This window comes from Gavia stellata, chromosome 1 (genome assembly GCF_030936135.1).
Source record: "Gavia stellata isolate bGavSte3 chromosome 1, bGavSte3.hap2, whole genome shotgun sequence".
Taxonomy (NCBI): domain Eukaryota; kingdom Metazoa; phylum Chordata; class Aves; order Gaviiformes; family Gaviidae; genus Gavia; species Gavia stellata.
Window position 1 is genome coordinate 120477960 of NC_082594.1, and position 20802 is coordinate 120498761.

General features: G+C 38.9%; 1 protein-coding gene across 1 annotated transcript in view; it reads right to left on the minus strand.

Moving 5' to 3' along the window:
• Positions 1–18965, minus strand: part of TMPRSS7 (transmembrane serine protease 7) — a 31996-nt gene extending 13031 nt beyond the window's left edge. The window contains exons 1-10 of the mRNA XM_059820352.1: positions 18915–18965; positions 14246–14444; positions 13261–13391; positions 10761–10828; positions 9784–9977; positions 8833–8871; positions 5205–5433; positions 3681–3811; positions 2292–2404; positions 1114–1220 (exon numbers count right to left, since the gene is read on the minus strand). Coding sequence (XP_059676335.1) covers positions 1114–1220; positions 2292–2404; positions 3681–3811; positions 5205–5433; positions 8833–8871; positions 9784–9977; positions 10761–10828; positions 13261–13391; positions 14246–14444; positions 18915–18965 — 1262 coding nt within the window. The remainder of the gene's footprint in view (positions 1–1113; positions 1221–2291; positions 2405–3680; positions 3812–5204; positions 5434–8832; positions 8872–9783; positions 9978–10760; positions 10829–13260; positions 13392–14245; positions 14445–18914) is intronic.
• Positions 18966–20802: the final 1837 nt, after the last annotated feature.

Sequence of the window (20802 nt, forward strand, 5' to 3'; positions counted from 1 at the left end):
GTAGACTTATTTAAAAGCTGCTCTTTCATATAGAGAATCTTTGCAATATGAACCCATCAGCTTTTTTTTTCCTCAAGATTTTGCCTTTATTTGATTTGTATCTCAGCCACCCCTAATATCTCAAATCTTTCCAATTGTCTCAGAAAAAGAACACCAAAAAAACCCCACAAACACACCAGATGTTGTCTGTTTTGACTGGTGTTTTTATGTGCCCAACTAGTCCAGCAACCAATTCCCATCAACGCACAATTTTAGGAGCTTCAGACAAACTGAATTTTCTCTACGTAAGTATCGAAGAATAGAGAAAGTTTTTTCTCCTCTCTGTGATTCTTTCAGTTACTCTCTTAAAGGCCTGACTGACTTTGCTTAGTTTCAGCAGTGAGTTCAGAAATTCAGTTTCAAGTTTAATCTTACTGAGGTTTCCATTTGAACAAAGTTTAAAAAAAAAAAATACAAATTCCAACATCCTAAATCTAACCTTGCCTCATCATCCAGTGATTGAAAGATGACTTAAAAAATTGAGGAAAAAATGGGTGGACAATGTGCATGGGAAAGCATCAGTATTTTAATAAAAACCCAGCAGCAATATTTTAATAAAAAATACAGTGGTGCCTTGGCAGCCAATCTGTGCCGTTTCTCTTTCAAGAGCCAGTGACTGGAATGAGGAAGCAGTTACTGTTCTATACCGAATAATCTCATTGTAATAGCTTTCACTGAGAAGTTAATTAGGTTTGGCATCCTCATGAGCAATCATAGAATTAAGTTATACTCAAAGGGTTTTAACAGACCTTGTTCAATGATCCCAGAAATCCAAGAATTATTTTAGGGTTCACAGGACATCTGCCTTCACCCAATGCTTCCCCCATTTCTTTCTCTCCAGAGAGTACCAAAGGCTCTTGTTTTCATCTTTCTGGTACTTCTGAATAGAAATTTTTTTAATATGTATACATATTTTACAAAGATTCAGTTACATCATGAGCCAAAGTGAAAGAATGATAAGAGACACCAGTGAAGTATCTCCGTCTTTGTGGAAACTCTCTGAGTGAACTGCAGTAGTGATGGGAAGGTTTATTTTGGTAATGTTAGTTTAATAACCCATGCAGAAGTACTTACATTTGTTCATTAATTTTCCACCATCCTCGCTCACAGCCTTTAATATTCTTCTCACTAATGGTATAGTTATGAAACTTCAGAGCTACACCGAGGCTCTTCTGTGGAGTCTGTTGTGAGCAAGAAAGACAGTGCACGCAGTCTTCTTTTTCCTTTTGTGGACATAGTGCACGAAAGTTTTTAGACTTATCTCAGCAGTTACCATGCTTGGCAATGCCACGCTCCGGGAGCTGCGCTGACTTTGCCAGCTCAACAGCCAGCACTTGAGACACCTGCCAGCTATTCAGTCTTGAGTAAAAGCAAAGGTTGGCAAAGCCCCACCACAGCTGCAGGCTTTCTCCCCCTCTAGCCAACAGTCCTTTCATCTTCAAAAAGCCAGTGGCCACAGAAAACATCTTTTGTATCAACATCAAAGCACTCAAATACATCCAAATTTACTTATGCGGGGACACATATCCAGCGGATTGTTAGCTAAGATACTGCACTGAATACCTGAGCCACCTTTGTAGTGCTAGGAGTTACTTCTGCCACAATATTGTAGTCCTCTGCTAGCACCTGCTCAGCCAAGCATTCTTTAGCTTTTTACAAAGGATTTTTAAGCCCAGCAGTATCATAAGAGTTCATAATTCTTTAGAATTTCCTTTATTAAAAGAAATAGAACTTTTTTTCAAAACAAGGTAATGTTCCTTTAAAAACAAGGGCTGGTTCAGGACAAGAATCCAGAAAAATTCAGTTTATTAAGAATAACAAAATAGACTGAGAAGAGATATCAGAGAATGCTCCTCTAACTAGGTTAGAGAAGACTTTTGTACATACTTTTTTTCCAAATTTTTGGGGGTGGGAAGAAGGGAATTAAAAACAGTGAAGTCTTACATTCTCTGCTGTGAAGCAGTTCTGCAGGCTAATCGTCAAAACATACCTCAGCTCTTCACCTTTGTAATAGGACAGCTTAGGAACTATGTTCTCTCCATTAAGAAGAGGTGCACAGAAAAAAAAAAAAAAATTAAAAAACCACCACAAAAAACCTGAGCACAGCTAGCTACTCAGCTATGTGATTTCTATGAACTGCCACATCTGTAAGGATGCAGATGACTCCCTACACAATTGTTAATGCTTTACTTACAGGCTCTCTATGCCCAAAACACACAACAGTGCCTAAGAGAGAAAGAAATTCATGTTACCTGGAAGTTCCATGCACAAAGACATTTTGGAGGATAATAGCTCGGGTAATAGGGACTTGTGATTCTCCCTTCATAACCAGTTTTCTCTTTTGTCACTATTGCTTTTCCACACCCTAGGGAAAAAAAAGGAGGCAGAAGCTGGTAAACCTTAATATATTTCCAGCAAAACTATTCAGTGGGCTAAGCATCCAAATTTATCACAAGGCTTCTAACTGCAAAACAGGGTAGCTTGGGAGTTATACTTATCTCGATTCAAGTTATAAAAAGATATCCTTCCCAATGATGACAGACAAAGGATGTTAAAAATCTAGGAATGCTTGCTGGGCTCTGCAGGACCAGGAGAACATGTTATGAAGTTTTATATCGGTTATTTCACTGAAGGCAGTTCTGCAAATAAGTTTCAGCGAACAGTGTTGCACATCAACACATTCGCACTGCAGTAGTACATGAGGATCTCTAGTCTTAAAACGCAGCCAGTTAGAAGAGAAATGGACAGTGTGCTAACCTGGTCAGCCTCCTGGAAGCCAAAGCTTCCTTTTATGACCGCTCAATGGATTTAGAGGATTTATTAAAAACAAAACACACACACAAAAACCCCAACCAAGAAAAAAAGAAAAACACAACACAGAAACCCCATCCCTGAATTTAAACCAACCAAATCAAATTAACAGACCTGAATTTAAAATTATTTATGACAGAGAATTTATCACATGCTTTTATGATGGTATTTTAATGCTTAATTACTCTCAACGTGGAAAGTATGCAGCATCTTTTTGAGCAGCTTGAATTTCCTCGCATTGGATTGCGTTAGATTTTTCCCCCTGTGCTACTAGTGTGATGTTCCTTGTAGTATTTGTGATTATGATCTAACCACTTCTTCAAGCAATAAAATGCAGGTGATGGACTTGGTGCACAAACATAACTGACTCCCTTGAGTTAATGAGAAGGCAGAGACCGATAGAAAATGCAGACAAAGCTACTGAAGTTTTATTTTCTGAAAGTAGTTTTTAAGTGCTGAACTCCTTCCACCTTCACCATCATCGCCGAGTCCCAAACCGGGAGAGAGGCCAGAGCAGTGCCACACCTGGAATAACGACTCCATCTGCTGGCACATTGCAGTCCCGACCAACTGACTTCAGTCAGAGCTGGTTTCAGCCTTCTCCCTTCGTATTTCCCTTAAGAACAGCTAATCTGCACAGATTAAATTACTCAAGAGGAAGGCAGACACTCAGTAATGCAGAGGAGATGAAGGAGAGAGACAAGCATGTAGAAAAAGAGAAACTGAGATAACAAGATTCATTTATCCATAGTCAGGAACATGACAGCCACTTTGGGATCTTAAACAGAAGCTATACAATAAACACATTTCCAAACACAGAACAAACCTACTTTCTTGTGTAATGACCTCAAAATAGCCATGGAATTCCCTCTGTTCCTTTATTTGTGCTGCCTTAAACATTACCAGCATGAGATTATTTGTGGACACAAGGGACACCAATGAATCAGCCGGTTCACAAGCTCTGAGGGGGAAGAACGGAGAGTACATACATAAGCAATCGGTAAAAAACAAACAAACAAAACCAAAAACCCAATGCATTGCTCTCATTCTGTGCATAAATGTTGCACTGGTTCGGAGCTTACCTACTTCAAAGCCTAGTGAAAACTCCATGCATTTAAACACAAAAGTACCTGTTACAAGGCCAGTTAGAAACTCAGTATTGGAAAGCCACTTCTTATAAAAAAAAGAAAGAAATTGCAAACATGAGCACGAAGATGGAATGGTTAGCTCTTGGAGATAATCCTGACTTTCAACCTTCATGCAAAAATGAATGAAGCCAAGAGTAAAGAAAGGCTTGTAGAAAGAGAAAATTTATTTTATTAGACTGACAGATTTAGTTTGGGGTTGGGGAGTGGGAAAAACAAGCAAGTTATTCTTCAAGTCAGAAATGAAGAACCTGAGCCAATCGACTAGTCTCATAAAAAAAATGTTACTTTCCATATGCATTGCCTAGCAGATATCCTCAGTCCTCTGCAGATACTAACAAGTAAGTGAACACCGTCTGCTGTTTTATAGACAAGTCAGTGAGTGATTCAGATTACTAGAGGACAGCTCTCGAAGAGGACTAAAAAGCCAGTGCTCTTTTTTGAGGCTTATACACACACTGACAGGCCAGAGAAAAGGGTTTCAGGGGTCAAAACACTGAGCTCTTCGTCGACTTGATGGAGGTGCTGTCTTTACCTTTTGGTATGACAGAGCCCTGTGGAACTAGTTACCAGGAATTTCAAACCAAAAAATCCCCAAACAGCATATTGGGTCATTAAAGAGAGAAAATATAAAATAAAATAATAAAAAAAAAATAGTCCACATCCCTCAACCCATCAGAGCTTCAACTCTAGATTTTAATAACCCTCTAAACTACTCAAATAGAGTATCTAAAAAAAGCGCTGAACTGGTGAGTGGCGGTAAGTATCCAAAGAATCACGAGACTTAGTTTTAGAACTTCAGTCTTCATATGAAGAGCACTAATCTTTATATGGAAGAAGAGTTTGCTTAGAAGAGGAAATTTTGACATTTTCTTTTAGTTAGCGTCTGTTTCCTGGTAAGAAACAGAACATTCCACCTAGTAATGTGTGAACTTCTCATAGTTCTGCAGCTAGGTGAAGATGCACTCCAGTTGAAGAATAAAGAGGAACTTAAAGAATATTTAACTGCTTCTTTTATTAGCAAGATCAACATTTCCACTTTTGTAAAAACAAAAAAAAGAAGTTTGCCAGGTCCTGTGTGCATAATGCATGAAGATCACAGTATTTTTAACAAAACAAATCAAAACCCACAAAAAATGCAGTCGACATATGCACAGAAAAAAACCCCAAATGATTGTCAGTGAATTCTCGATGAAAATTTATACTCACCGGTACAGTATCTTATGTTTGATTGGCATCAGAGAGTCATAAATGGTCAACGAGTCAGTGATGCAGTTATCTGCTTCAATCTGAAGGGATACTATTGAAAGACGAATAAGATGGCCCACTGATGCAATCAGCTTAAAATAGCAGATCGCTCCCTCTGTGGCAGCATGAATATCCAGAGGAAAGTGCTCATGTAGGCGATCAGCATACAGATCATACATACAATTTGTTCCTGTGGAAATGTCACATTTTCAACACTGGACACTCACTACAAAACTATTAAATCCTCACGGAGTACAAAAAACCCACATCCTAGCAACAATTTTAAACTAAAGCAACAATTTTAAACTAAAGCAACATATGAAAGCATAGCTAAATGTGAAAACAAAGTAGTCCATGCCACTCTGTATCTTAGTTACAAGTCTGTGGCCAAGGAAGAGTTCATTCATAAAACTACAGAACATCACAAACAGTGCTGTAAATGAGTCCTTGTAGAGTATTTGCACAAAAGCAGTGACATTTTGTACAACAGGTATTTGCAGTTAAAGATCTGTGGAGTTCCCAGAGGATGAAGTACTTAAATCAAATAATTGTTCACAGGGAAATGTTCATTAAAGCGGAAATCAACTGCTCGCCCCTACAGATATTAGAATATTTACAAGAAATAAAATAAAAACAAAATAAAAAAAAATCAAGCTATATTTTTGTATTACTTTGGGTTTTTTAGATTATTGTTCAAACATCAGGCTACTCAATGTTTTATTGTGAAGTGAGCTGTAAGAGCTACCACTAAATTCAGATTCACCAATTCATTCAGGTTGGAAGGGATGCTAGGACCTTTCTTGTTCAACGCCCTGCTCAAAGCAGGATCAAAATTAATTCAGACCAGGAGTTTGTCCTGTCTCGTCTTGAAAACTTTTGCAGCATTAGAAGTCACTGTTAGAAATAGAAGTACCATGAAATGTAAACGATACAACCTAGCTTACAAAACACTTTTATTAAAAAAAAAAAAAGGCAAAGAAAGGCGGTGTCATAATTTAGATAAGAATCTCCAGAAAATTACCCTACTTGCATCAAATTTTCCAATTAAGCTGAAACAATTGTTGCTTTCAAGTCAAACATATTGAGCTCTTTATTTCAATTCAATATTGCAGCTCCCATTCAGCAAAAAGCTTCGGGATTTTTTTGTTTGGTCATAACTAAAACTCTTAACATAGCTCTTTGAAATGTGAGAAGGAGGAAAATGCAAATTAGAAAGAATAAGATCCAAAGTAAATATTTGCATTGATTTCTGCCTGCTAAAAAGACAAATCTCTGAAATAGTTACTATCATGGAACACCAATTAGAGCATTGTGAACGTTCGCTTTCAATTGTTGACTCAAATTAAGTGTTGGCCTTTTAACCAGCAGTTAATCAAGACAGGAAGTGGCAGGCTTTGTCTGACTTCCACTTCTAATTTACAACCTTGAAAGTAATGCTATGAATGTTCATGAACAATCTGTAAGGGTCACATACCATTCAACTGAATTACAGTTACAACTATTTAAAGTTTTGGTGGAGCCATTGTTCTTCTTTCTTCCTTGTTCTTATCTCTTCCCAATAACATTCTTTTTTATAAGTTATTTGTGCTTATTTACTCACCACTAACAAAGCCAGCTTTGATCATAATCTTTAAAATTACGTGACTACCATATTTCTACTCAGTAGTTAATAACATGACGAGATCACTGCTGGTGAGGAGCATGGTGCAGAGATTTCAGAGGGCTCTGAAACTAGAAGTAATGCAAGCATACCAGTTTGAAAACAAAGCCTTTACCCAAGCAGACCCTGCATAGCCAGATACCATGGCAATGCAAGTAAAGATTCAGCTGATACAAGTGACAAGTCCCTTCTCCAACCCATTCTACAATAAATCTGCACTCCAGTGTGTGCCTAAACTAATAACTGGGTGCATCTTCATGCCAAAGTAACTCCATTGCCCTCAAAATACAACCAGGCGATACATCTTCCTTGTATGCTGCTGAATTAACACTTTAACCTCTGCACCATATTCTATAGTCCTAAGCAGACACACTCAAGGTACCCCACCAATATAAAACTTTCTCAACTCCTGTGGCAATCCATGTTGTTGTTCCCCTGCAACTTCATTGCATACCAGCACTATGCTTCTCATAGGTACCAGTTGCCACCTGTGGTTGACTACATGGTAAGTCTCTGAAAGCTGTTTAGAATATGGCAGGTCATCCTTCCACCTTTGTGTGAAGGACACCATACCTAAAAAAGCCTTAGAATCAATATTTGTGTTGCACTGTTCTTATTTTCTTCTCCTCTAGGGAATGCACTCCGGAATAAATTGAAACATAAGACCTGACTGTACCAATTCCTCCGCCCTGGAACACTGAACTGGGAGATGAAATTGCTGTACAACTAAGCATCAATGCGTGAAATTATTTTACATAATTAAAGTGCATGTAAGGAGATGTGACAAAGGCCAATATTGCTATGCTTTGCAGTTTAAGTCAGGAAAGGTTTTGAGCAAATGAATGCTGTGGCAAACTTGACTTGAATTTTGAGAAATTACAGGCTTATATGAATCTATTAATTGCAAACCATGGCCCAAGGTCTGTGACCCAAAGTCCAGCTGGGGATAGCAGTAGTAGGAAACCTTGACTTGGCTGCAGTGACAAAAGTAATTGTTGAATTCTGAGAAAGTATGCAAGCTAAAACCCTGCAAGGTAACAGAAGCGGAAATCACAGATAGAAATGCAATTGTTGAAAGAGTACAAACTAATGTCTCAGAAAAGACAAATACAGACATGGAGAGGTATAAAGCCCTTAAAAAAGTGAAAGGGTGCGACTTCACAAGATAAAAAGTAAGCCTGTGTCAAGGAACAAGGGAGGCCAACACATCCCTACCTGATTGACAACTGCTGGCCCAACAGAGACTTATCAGGTGTCTGCATCAAAGATGATTAGCATACTATTGCTTAGCCTAGTAGCACGTTTTTTCTAGGTACCTACTCCACACACTAGTGAACATAGACGCGCTGTACTTTTACACTGCTTGTAAAGCCTCTGCGCACTGCCAAAGAACCCTACTTGGAGGTTTACAACACGAAACCAAGCAGGTATATAAGTAGTGTCTCCCATAACCGCAGCAAAGCTGAACTGCTTAAACTAATTTCTGTTTGGGAATTGATTCAAAAGGAAAACTCCTCATTAACCTTGGAGAAAAAGGAGTAAAAGAGGATAAAGGATGGACAAAAGCGTTGCTATTGTTTATCTCAAAAGCCAATAAATAGATTTAAATTCAGTACTGCCCAGTTTAGAAAAGCTTAATCTTCTCTTCAACGCAGAGCGAATAGCAAACAACTAACTGACTGAGTTTATTTCCTACCATGCCACCAGGTACATCTAAAAAATTTACCAGTCAGACTAAAGGCAGATAGTTTCTGTATTTGTCCATGCAAGACTCTTGGTCATTCTTACAGCAACTCAGGACGTAAATACCAAGGCTGAATTTAACCCTCTGAAATTAACACTGAGCAGTATCTTTGAACCTAAGACATGAACTGAAAGCTTTGCTCTCCACCTCTCCTCTGCCAGGAAGCTGCCAAAATGGTGAATTACCTGTTCCTGTTGTTGACCAATAATCTGACCGAAGACCTGCTGCACAGAAAGAGACTTGTGTGAGTCTTCTCATTTGCCCAAAATCCAGAACTCAGGGTTTAATTCAATCACATTTCTTTAAGCATAACACTAAACACACAGGACAAAACAGCTATCTCAACAAGGGAGGCTGCCCAAACCCCCTTCATTTCTGAAAATTCCTTAAGCAGCTTTGGAGGTATCATGTCCCCAGACATCTTAGGGCCTGAGGCAAGACAAAACTGCATGTCAATTAAGCAGTCAAATTTAATTGAAGGACTGAGACAGAGGGACCCAGGAGGTCATTTTCTCACCCTTGGCCACAGTCTTTTTCAGCTTTCATTTGGACAGAGTTGTTGAACGAAGCTTGTTCTGTCCTTCGTTCATAGAGCTGAAAATCATACAACATTTTGTAGGTAATTACATTAAACAGATACTTGAAACCTATATTGCTAATTTCTTCCCCAGACAGGAATGGCACCGGGGTTGTTTAATGACTGGGCAGCTTTATAATCTGTTTCTTAATCTTTTATTAAAGGGGTGACAAGAATCTCATTTTCAATGGAGTGGCTAAAGTTTGATCATGTGGAAACCTTAACCCTTCATCTTTTTGTACTTTTAAAGTCACAGACAAACCCGTATCTGAGCTGGCTACAAGGTGTCAGGCTTAGCTCCTGGTTTTGAACATAAGCACTCCAAGTAAAGGAAGTTTTGCAATTGGTGTTCACAGGGATATTTTGTACCTTGATTTGATCTCAAGTCTGGTTTTGATTTTTCTTTTCCTTCCCCAGCCCCCCCCACTTAATTATTGTATTAGAAGCTAAAGATGCTGGATAAAGTTTTTTGTTTATTTATAGAATTTGCTACTTTAAGATACAAATGTTTGCTTAAGGAAATGCTGCCTCAAGGATATGGGTATGTGCTAATACTAACCACTTAGTACAATGGAGTCCATGTCGACTGCAAGGCCCTGAAGACTTCCCACTGAGGTCCGGTTAATGATACTTGTCTGAATGGAATCCTTTAAAATGGCAGCCACACAATCCTCACAAAGCACTTGGCCTTTCGCCTGTGGTACCACAAATACAATCCAGAAATGAATAAGGAGGCCTCCATTATTGTTGTTGCTGAAATAAAAACGTCCTACAGATTACCATCATGTCGAAAGTTTTCTGAAGACTAGATTCTCAACGCAAGCTTCTGAAGTACAAATTTAGAAGAGTATGGCTTACTTCCATCTTGCCTTGTTACTTTGACACACTGAATGTATTTTGTCTCCTAAAAAATAAAGTTTTTTTAAAAAAAAGCCCAAAATGCACTCCTCACATCCAGTCGGGGATCTTCACTAGGCTGACTTCCTGAGGGCTCCTGACTTTTGAGGTCTATGAAATCATCATATCTACTTGAGTTAGAGCTGGATTACCTCCTAAAGATCATTAGATTGGAGTAACTAGTCCTCTAGCTTTAATTGCATACATAATATTAGAGTAAATGTTACTTTATTGCAGTATAGGGATTTTCCCTTTCTGTCAGTAGAAAACAGTTTTATACCAATAATATTACTTACAAAATATGTGCAACTTGGTCAATAATGCAGAGTTGTGCTCTAACAGCACGTTTAAGTGGTTACAATTCTGTGTGACCTATCAGACAAAGCATCACCAGACGTCTTTAGGGACATTTTACCTTCAGGTACAGTTTACCTTAGATTATACTCCTGGCAGACAAGGAACTGCTTATATGACTTTAGCTTGCCCTTACTTTTGTGAAATGAATTGGTACAGGTTATAAGTGTATTTTGCTATTTGTATGGAGCTTAAATCATAACCACCAAAAATAGATTTCTCTTACAGGCTCATTACATTATATACTACCCAGCTGAAATACAATTACATTAACCACAATTTTACCTGACTTCTGAAACTGTGGACTGCTTATAAAATTTGGAGAACGAGGAGGTTGTGTAGACCAAGTTCATCTGAAAGAGAAAGTATTAAGCCGATGAAGATTTAGCATTTCTGAAAATCAACCATACCTAGAGATGTTACACACCTAGGCTTTCCTAGGAACATCCTCTTTTCCACCAAGAATATGCAATCTGCACACATTTCTAGACATACAGCAGCCAAGCTAGGCAAAGCAGCAGACATGAACAGATCAGCTCTGCAATGAACCCATAACATGTCTAATATTCCCAGGAAACATCAGATCTTCTGCCCATGGCCAGCTGACATGTACGGTAATATTTTTTACAAATAAATGAGTTTTCAAAAGAGTGCACATTCTTTGCCCAGCAAATCCCAAACACAGAGGGCTTCCCTATCCTGATGCGGAAACTTAGGGCCAGTCTTCAGGAAATAAGTACGTACTCATAACATTTTGTGTGTTGGTACCAAGGTGCAGTTAACAGCACATGTCAGAGCTTTTTCCACAGAATCACAGAAAGACTGAGATTGGAAGGGGCCTCTGGAGGTCATCTAGTCCAACCCCTCTGCTCAAAGCAGGATTAACTACACCAGGTTGCTCGTCCAGTTACGTATCTCCAATAATGGACACTCCACAGACCCTCTGGACAATCTGCTCCAGTGTTTGATCACCTTCACAGTTAAACAGGTTTTTTTCTAATGTTAGTGTGGAATTTTCTTGCGTTTCAATTCAGTGTGTATCTATTTTCTTCACTAACAGCTTCGAATTAACAGATTTCTTTCTAATACACAGTGTAATTATGTGGAGAAGGAAAAACTCTGCTCATTTCATGCTGTGGGACTGCCTTTGGGGAAAGCAAGCTCTCAATTCTATCAGGTCTTTGTATGTGTGTGGTGATACCAGTGTGATGATAACCTTCATTCCTCTGTTCAAAGTGGCACACTTCTAAAGCCACAAGGTGGCATGTACCTCAAGCTGTTCAGAGCTCATCCTCTGCTTAATGGTTAAAATTAATGCCCAAGGGACAGTAACATGGATTATTTTGAAGCAAAGGCTGTCAAAATCACATTAATAGTAGTTCCTAACTTTTACTGTTTGACACAGAAAGTTTGAACAATTATTTTAAGGACCTAAATAAAAAGGGTGGAGCTCAACTTTCTCCAGATTAGGCTACAAGAGATTTTATATATTACTGTTACTATCAAAGGGGAAAGGAACTTATCTTGAGAGGTTCCTCCATTACCATTCTGGGGGTGTCTGGGCCAGAAGCCATGAACAAAAGGGTTTCAAGGAAAAAAACAAACAAAACCCCAAATCCCCCACATCCCTACTAGCAATTTTAGTCAACAGTCATGTCACCAAGAAGTGCAGTTTCAGCAATGTAAAAATCCATTGGTGAGTTCAGGCAAAGTTTACAGACAAAAAAAATAATTTCCAAGTTACCTTCAAGTAGGAGGTGGTGACACTGGCAGTTCACACTTGCCGTCACCTCTCTCCACTGTGTGCAACAATGGCAGGATGCTCTGGGACAAGAGCAAGACACAGGGCTCACAGCAGGTTAGAGCTGCTCCACGGAGAGTGGGGAAAGGACACTTCTTGTGCTTGTTGTCTGTCACCCCTGCCTGAAAGCACTTCAGTCTTTAAGGCACAGGACTAGGAAAACTAGACTATCTGCTTTCAAATCTTTTGCAATTCAGCTTTTAGAAGGGGGGGAAAAAAGATAGGGCTGGAAAACAGGAACATGAGTTTATTTTATAAGATGACAAAAACTTAGCAATTATTCAAAAATCTCTCCGTTCCATCTGACATTATTTTTTCATTTGTTTAGCAGTTTTCTTACTATTGCTTGAATACTTAAGTGGACAGTGCTGCATTTCCTGGTGTTAATGTCTTTTTCCTCCCCACACCAAATGTTTTTAAAATCAAATTCGCTCTTGACCAAGATTCCCACCCCTCTCTTCCCTCTCTAGAGCAGCCTTATCTGCCTACAACAGATTGCTATTTCTGCTTTGACTGATGTGAGGTGTTTGGGAAGAATAACGGTCTTTAGAATACCTGACATCAGAAGGAAATGCAAATGTAAATATCTTTGAGAGTTCTAGGGTAATTATAGATCCTCTAAGGCAGAAGACTGGCAGCAGATACCAATTTAAATGCAAAAGACTTCATCGATTTCATGTCTCAAAAGTGACAATTAAGTTTTGAAGGGCTTGTGTAGAGTTCTATTCACAGACAGATTTCTGGGGGTAAATACATAAAATTTTTAGTAAATGCAAAAGTCAAACAGACCTTTTCAAAACTCAGTTTGTGATTAACAAGCTGAAAGTACTCAGTTCCTTCCTGCCTCCAGATCGCCACCCTTTGTACATAGTCTTCCAGTGTGGGGGGAGCAGAACACCATAGCAGACTCAATGGCACCTGGAAGTCACACCTCTTGTTCACAGTTCTGATCTTTTTGCTAGCCAAGCAGCCCACTCATCTTACCACATGCTGCACATTCTGTGCCACGGAGAGGAATTCTTTCGACTCCTTCTGCCTATATTCTGGGAGAAACTCTATGTTGGCAACACGAAACAGTCCAACAAAATACAATGCATCTTTGTTTTCTGCCTGAACTGCAAGAAACAAAGACGACAGTTAGCCTCCAATTTATATTTTTTTTTAATAACAATGAAATTTTTTTCTAATTAAATTCTAAACCAAATTAATCTATTTAGCCTTACAGTGGAAAGGACTACCAAATGAACACCGCAGTTTCACAGCCAAACTGTTCTAGATGAGTACCACCACATGAAAGTTAATTGAGCACCTGTTTCCTACACACAAGATGAGATACCACCATACAAATGAACCAGCATAACGAAGGCAGTATCAACGTCCAGATTCTGGAGCATCCCTAAGGAATCTTAGGCAATATTAGTGTTGGGAGTTTAAAGAAGAGAACATAGCCTTTACTGCCCACTTAGACACATCAAGCAAGAAGGAAACACTCCACCGAAGTGATAATTTCTTGTCCTGTCCAGTGTTTTTACTGGTCTTAAAATAAGTATTTGCCTTCTATATTTTATTCCCCTTTGATTCCTTTAAATCTATTCTGCATGAGAGAAAGAACTTACCTGACCTTCAGCAGCCAAAGAAACACAGTAGAAGTCAAAATTTGAGGAATCAAGTTCACAGGATCTGTCAGGTCTGTGCAATTAGTTAGCACATGTAAAGAAAATGTTTTGCATAACACTTAAAAAAGTCACACTTCCTAAAGCCAGAAGCTATGCCTGTTTTTATAATTACTTGTTACTTCAACTTTCTGAAGTCTTAACAAAAGACCCTCAAAAGTCTTTCAGGCCCCATTTAAATAAGTTTCATGTTTATTTTAGAAAGAGCCTTCAGGACAAGTGAGATCCTAAAAGCAACTGGAAGAGTTATGGGGGATAGTGATGTACGAAATTGGCATGAGCTTTCAGCAACTCACCAATGAAGAGCCACAATAATGTCCAGGTTACAACTCCTAAAATGAATAGAATGAGGGTAAAAAGAATTATTTTGTTTTGAAGTTTCCACAGCAACTTATCTTTTTTCTTTAATTTCAATTTGCCATGTTTTTTCCTTGCCAGAATCCTCTTTGCCAACTTATCTTCTGCAGCTACCGTTTGGACTGAGATGTTGGCTACCTAAAATAAAGTGAAAGACAACAAAAAATGTGGAACATTTCTAACAGCAATTGACTGACCAGTGACTAGAACAGATTCCCACACATATTTGTCTGTTACTGCATATACACAACTAAAATTAACTTAGTAGCAGTTTAAAACTCCAGTCAGAAAGTAAGGTCCTTTTCTTCCAGACGCTTGGGGATATAACAGTCAGTCCCTATTGCATAAGGATGTAAAAACACAATGTACCCTAGGATAACAGCTCACCATGCAACAGCTACCTAGCATTAACCATCTGAATGAATGCCAATACCCTTGTGCATCCCTCATTAGTGTAAATTAGCCCTCTTTAGTCCAAAGGCAACGCTGAATTACCTTGCACTGTCTGCAGCTGAGATGTATACACAGACAAGTACTGCAGAACAGCAGCTTTTCACCAGCAGCTTGGTAACATAACCTAGCAAGGTGCCTCATGACCCAAATAGTTGCTATGCTTACGCAGGTTTGGTCCAGAAGCAGACACACGTTCAGTCATTCATTCCCTTTGTGTGAAATGGGAGGGAGGGGTTAGCACAATATTGAAATAGTCAATCCTTTTTCCAATAGTATGGCTTGTCATTTCCCTGCTAAAGAACCAAGAGACAGGCTTATGCACGATATCATTGCTTCCTCCCAGCCCATGGTCAAAATGTCACCGCTGTTTGAAAAAAAGCCACTTTCTTCTCAGACCAGAACTATCCCAATACAAGTGGGCTCAACCCCTTCATTCCTCAGAAGAAAGTCTCCACTTCCTTTCAGGATGAGGAGCAGTGGGTACAGACATCCTCCTCCTGCATGTCCAGCTCCCTCTGAGAAGTTCCCTCCAGTGAACAGGAGGATGCAGCACAGGTCTTGCTGGGGTGGAACTTGGACAAGGTCATCACCTGGATATCCAGCCCCTTGACAGTTTATTTTGAACTACAGTCCCAGATTTTCTAAAGCTAGATTCAAAATATCTCCTGACCATCTTATCTAGGTACAAAAGACTATGTGACCATTTTTGCATTTGCAGAAGTAGTTTCTACTTCCTATAAGTATCTTATCTCTCTACAGTTTGGTCTGTTCTGGAAAATCTGTTTGTACCAGGCACTCCCCCAGGCTTTTTCCTCCGCAGGAGATAATCAATGCATTTAAGCATACAAATAATGTCTATCAGTGGCTGCAGGCACAGCAAGAGCTGCCTGGGGAAATCTCTGGGACTTCATAAAATTCCGACTTGGGATACTTTGTTGTGAGATCAGCGAAAGGTTCAATCACCTTTTTTCTCAAGTCAATTCATTGTTTTATCTATGCAGAGGTTAGCTGGTGAGTTCCTGGACCACTCAGGGCATTAATGACCAAGTGCACTGGGTATGAACACAGGCATAGCTGTGATACCCAGCTGCACCAGAATTAGAACTATAAAAAAAAAATCTTGAATTTCTTCCTTGTATCACAACTATAACATAAGTAACATGACATTGTCACATCAATAAGGAACACTCAGAAAAAATATTCCAAAAACATGTTGATGCTAGTGAGAGGGAAGCTCTCAAGAGGCTGCCTTAGGAAGTCGTGGGTTCTCCATGACTGGAGGTGTTGACAAACACCAGTTGGCAATCAGCAGCAAGAGTTTTAGCGGGAAGTCTCATATGAAGCACAAAACAGCCTTTGAGACAAAAAGACCTGGCTCAGGAGCTCATATATACAAAGATGAAACTAAACTTTACCACTTTAAAGATGAAGACCAAAACAAAAAAAAAGATCTTTTTCCTTGCCTTTGGAATAGCTAGATTCATTTTAAGGGCATCTTCAAAGTGGGTCTCCCTCACCTCACAGCTGATTTTATGCCACCTGCGGGCTAGGACCTACTCAGAGGTACATCATCTCTCAGCAATGCAAATCAAGAATCTATGGCCAAGACCAATGATAACTGGTCTGTGATGTGCTCAAGGTGCAGATAGCCTCACTCGGCTGAGGGACAAACCCCTGTCCCATCACCTACCCCCTTCTGTGCCCACACAGAAATACACTGGGGAATTCACAATCACGCTAGAACAGATGCACGTACAAGAGCACAGACCCTGACCTGGGCAGATCTGGCTGTTCCCTATGCTCAATAGGCCCTCCTTCGCCTCTGCAGAGCTACAAGGGGTAGGCAGTGAGGAGAAAGACTGCAACAAGCTGCCAGGCTATTTACCACGATTACGTTCTTTGAAGCCTCTCAGAAGGTACACTGCAAGAGCGTGTGGCCTGTTGTAGACTAAAAGGTATGGACGCAAGACTCACTTTTCATCCCTACTAACTATACGTCACTTGAGGAGGGAGAAGACTATGAAAGTCAGGAAGTACCCAGCTAAGAACTGCACTCTGATTTATCAACGTGGGATGCTAAGTTTAATACAGTGGCTACAAAAACCATGTGCTGATGGAGCTTGACACCCAGGAAATGACAAGCAGAACTACTAGCCATTTGCAAAAGTGGTGCTGTGAAATAATCTACAGTAAGTGGTTGTTTCCTTCTGCCCAACACTAGTAGAGCCACATCTGAAGTACGGTGTCCAGTTTTGGGCCCATCGGTATAACAGAGATGTTGATAAGCTGGAGTGTTCCGGGGAGGGCTACAAAGAGGCGAGGGGCTGGAGGATGTGAAGTACAGCAAAAAGTTGAGAGCCCTGGTGTTGTTTAGCTGGAGAGAGGAAGGCACAGACAGTGTGAGTAAATCTAATTATAGATTTCCCTACCTAAAATGGGTTATGGAGAGGACAGAGCCACACTTTTCTCACTGATGCACAGTGAAGAGACAGCCACAACAGTCACACACGGCAGCAGGGGCAATTCCAGCTAGACTGGGGGCGGGGAATGGACGGACAGACCTATTTCACCATGAAGGCCATGCACCTGAGCCATGCCCACAGAGGTCAGGGAACCTCCATCCCTGGAGATATTCAAAACTCAGTGGGACAATGCCCCAGGAAATTTGTTCTGGCTTTGATGTTAGCCCCATTTTTTAAAGTTTAGAAACCTTCAGAAGCCCCCACCAATGTAAATTTTTCTATCATTCTCTGATATTATGCCCTAGTAATACTTTCAATAAGAGACCCCTGTGTAACCTCACAGAGAGAGCATAAGCAACACCACCACAAATATCCTGCCAGTCCAGTAGTCAAATACAATGGCTAGCAATCTTTGACCTCAGAGTTGAGAATGTTCAAAGATGAGAAGAAAAATGAGTAACAAGTAATAACAAGTCAAGTAATAAGACCCGGTAGTACACTTTACAATTTCCTCAAACAAAATGTGAAAACACTGAATGGGAAGATTTCAGACTCACTTCTATCTAGGTAATTAACTGTACTTGTTTTGCATGTTCTCAAGAAGGACTCAATTTGCCCATCTTCTGTATTTTTTAAAAATCTTATTGAGTACAATTCTGTTTAAGGATGAAAACCAAATTGCCTATTTGTTTGTTTAAAGCTCTGCTCTGTCATGTGAAGTTCCCTTATACACTCAGGTGTTCAACAGGACAGCTTGAGACAGCTGAATGAATGCTCAGTTCTGACATCTGAAATTTGGCCCACTTTGATCAAGATTCCCCCAAGAATATTTTATATTTAAATTTTACCATGTCATTCCTTTTTGTAGCTGTAGACCTAACCAGACAGATTTATTCTTAAAAATTAGACCCTGTCAAGGATCGTTAAAGACTGATCAAGATTGACATCAGTGGACTGTAAGTATGTTTGCACTTGAAATAACTAATGTCTTCATTGCATCTACTGCAATTCTAACCTTATTTTAAAAAAATTCACTTCATGTATGAAGGCTTGCATGGCAAAGTTCTTTGTTACACAGGATTCATAGGAATATTGAATGTTATGTGCTACACTTTAAATATTTCCCTAGGTTATATTAGTTTACCATAAACATTTTATAGGAAGAAAAACAAAGGCAAAGTTAAGATGTTCCCTTCCCTCAGTAAGGATCACAACTCTTAATTCAGCCTTCCTCTCTACCGCAAGTTAGTTCTTGTACTCTAGAATTGGTTTCCAGCTAAAGTTGCAATTTGACTATCACCATACACTAAATTATTTAATGACTTCTTTGTCATGAGTTAACTCTTATGCAGGAATCCCCTTCTGTATCTTCTCAGGGAAAAACAAAACACATGACCTACTTTAATGTTGCCTTTCTTGCCTAGTAATTGAAAAACGTGCTGCCATGACGCTAAGATAAGCTTTTCATATCATCACACTGACATGCCCATTATTTCAATTGTCTGAAAATACATGTTACTAACAATCTGAAGATATACAAACGTATGTTGGCATTTTCAGGCTGAGTTATAAAACAGAAAATTATACCAAATCTAACTGTGATGTTAAGTTTAATACTTGAGAATTAGGTCATAAGAGATCTAATAGTTTCAAGAAGCGTATGAAATCGAGAATGCTTAAGTCACCTACTTACACTTAGTTCTTCTTCAGGTTTAGCTGCTGGGTGATCATTTTTTTCATCCATTCCAGCAGAATTAATTTTATTGCTTGTCCAAGCTGAAAAAGAGCCTTGCATCTTTTCTCAGGCACTACTTCTGAAGCTGAAGACAGCTAACAGCAATGGCCAGGACCAAAAGAGGCATCAATTTACTTTGATGAGTTTCCAGTTGTAATCTCATCTGCCCTATTGCTCCTTTGTGAATATTAGAAGGATGCTATCACGTAACTTTTGACATGAAAGTCAGACCGAATAAAATTGGCCTTTCATAGTCTTTTTAAGCTGAAGTAGACTCCAACTTGTTAAAACACAAAATCACAGTGCTAAAATCTATATATCATTAAATCTTCACAAAATTAGTTGCCATGAACAAGAAAGTAGCAAGTAAAATGTAAATATGAGAGCAAAATCACGCAACTAAAAGAAGGAAAATAGATTTAAGCACCTTGAGTAAGACTGCTGCAAATAGCAGATAACCATTGCAAACCAAGAAGAGCATTCTGACTATTTTCTAGAATTTTGTAAAGTGCCTTTTGAACACTCAAATTTTGTTACTTTATTGTAACCAAGAAATAAGCTGGTCCAGGCAACATATTTTGTATTGTTAAAATAGATCAGGCTTCAAATGGAGAATCCTCTTTGTAATCAGATGCAGGAAGTCACTTGTACCGTAACAGTTCCATCCCATTTTTTTGGTAATTAAATATTCATAGAGGATGTGAAACAGTACTTTCCTCAATGGATGCTAACTATAGAGCTGTCTTTACTTTTAAGTGATTAACAATCTCAATGCCTTCCCTGGGACAACTTCAGAAATGGCACTGGAGAAATGCCAACTTTTTATTATAAAAAAAATATACATTCTATTAAATTATCTTTGAAGGTATAAAACCTAGACTAGCAATCATAAAAACTTTAGCAACACAGTAATGTAAAAGTGTAGAATAGAAAAGATGTAGCAAGACCTCATAACAGGCAAGTTCCAGGCTTGATCTACGCTCCATTGGTGTAACCAGCAACAGATGTCTTCAACTACAAGGCAAAAAAATCCCACAGTTGGGTAATATACTTGTAAACTAAAATATTTCTTGTCTGTGTGTTAGTCTTTGGCGTGTGCCCTGAAGCGCAATATTTATGTCCTCAGTCATTGTTATTTTTTCTAGAACTGCAACGTATTTTAATCATGTGAAGTGATACTTTAAGCTCTGGGCCTTATTAATGTTTTAGCAGCATAGGAAAATCTATTAATTTATTCCATATTACTATAGATAATTGCTTCCAACTCCCACTTTTTTTTTTTTTTTAATTACACTTAATTTTTTGGGGACTACTGTGGTCTGTTAAAGTGCTCATGTAATTCCCAAAAGCCTTCCACTGTCCTGTGCGCAGGGAGTTACTATGATACAAATGCTATTTCAGAAGCTGGTCCATAGATTAAAAGAGCATTTTACATAAAAATACTTCCCCTTTGTCAGTATCAAAGTCTTTTGCATGTTTATTCAATAAGTCCTTTATGCTCTGAGGAAACATAGTTATCACCTCCAGATTTCTCTTTTCTTCAGCCATTTAACTTCACATATTTTCTCCTGAGAAGATAAAAATAACCATGTTCTTTGTTACTGAAGTAGCAACAAGAGTCAATCAAAAGGTATAGTAATAAATGTGTGCTTTAAACCTGGTGAGAAAATTATACACCATTTTCTCTAGATTACACAGAAAGGCTGAGGTGGAAGTTATTTCCATTCATTCAATGAGGTAAATAACATTATTATGCACCTTTCACATACCTAAGGTGTATATGGACCGCTTGTATGAAATAAATAAATGAAGTAAAAAATACAATTATGGAGAAGGAGGAGGAGGA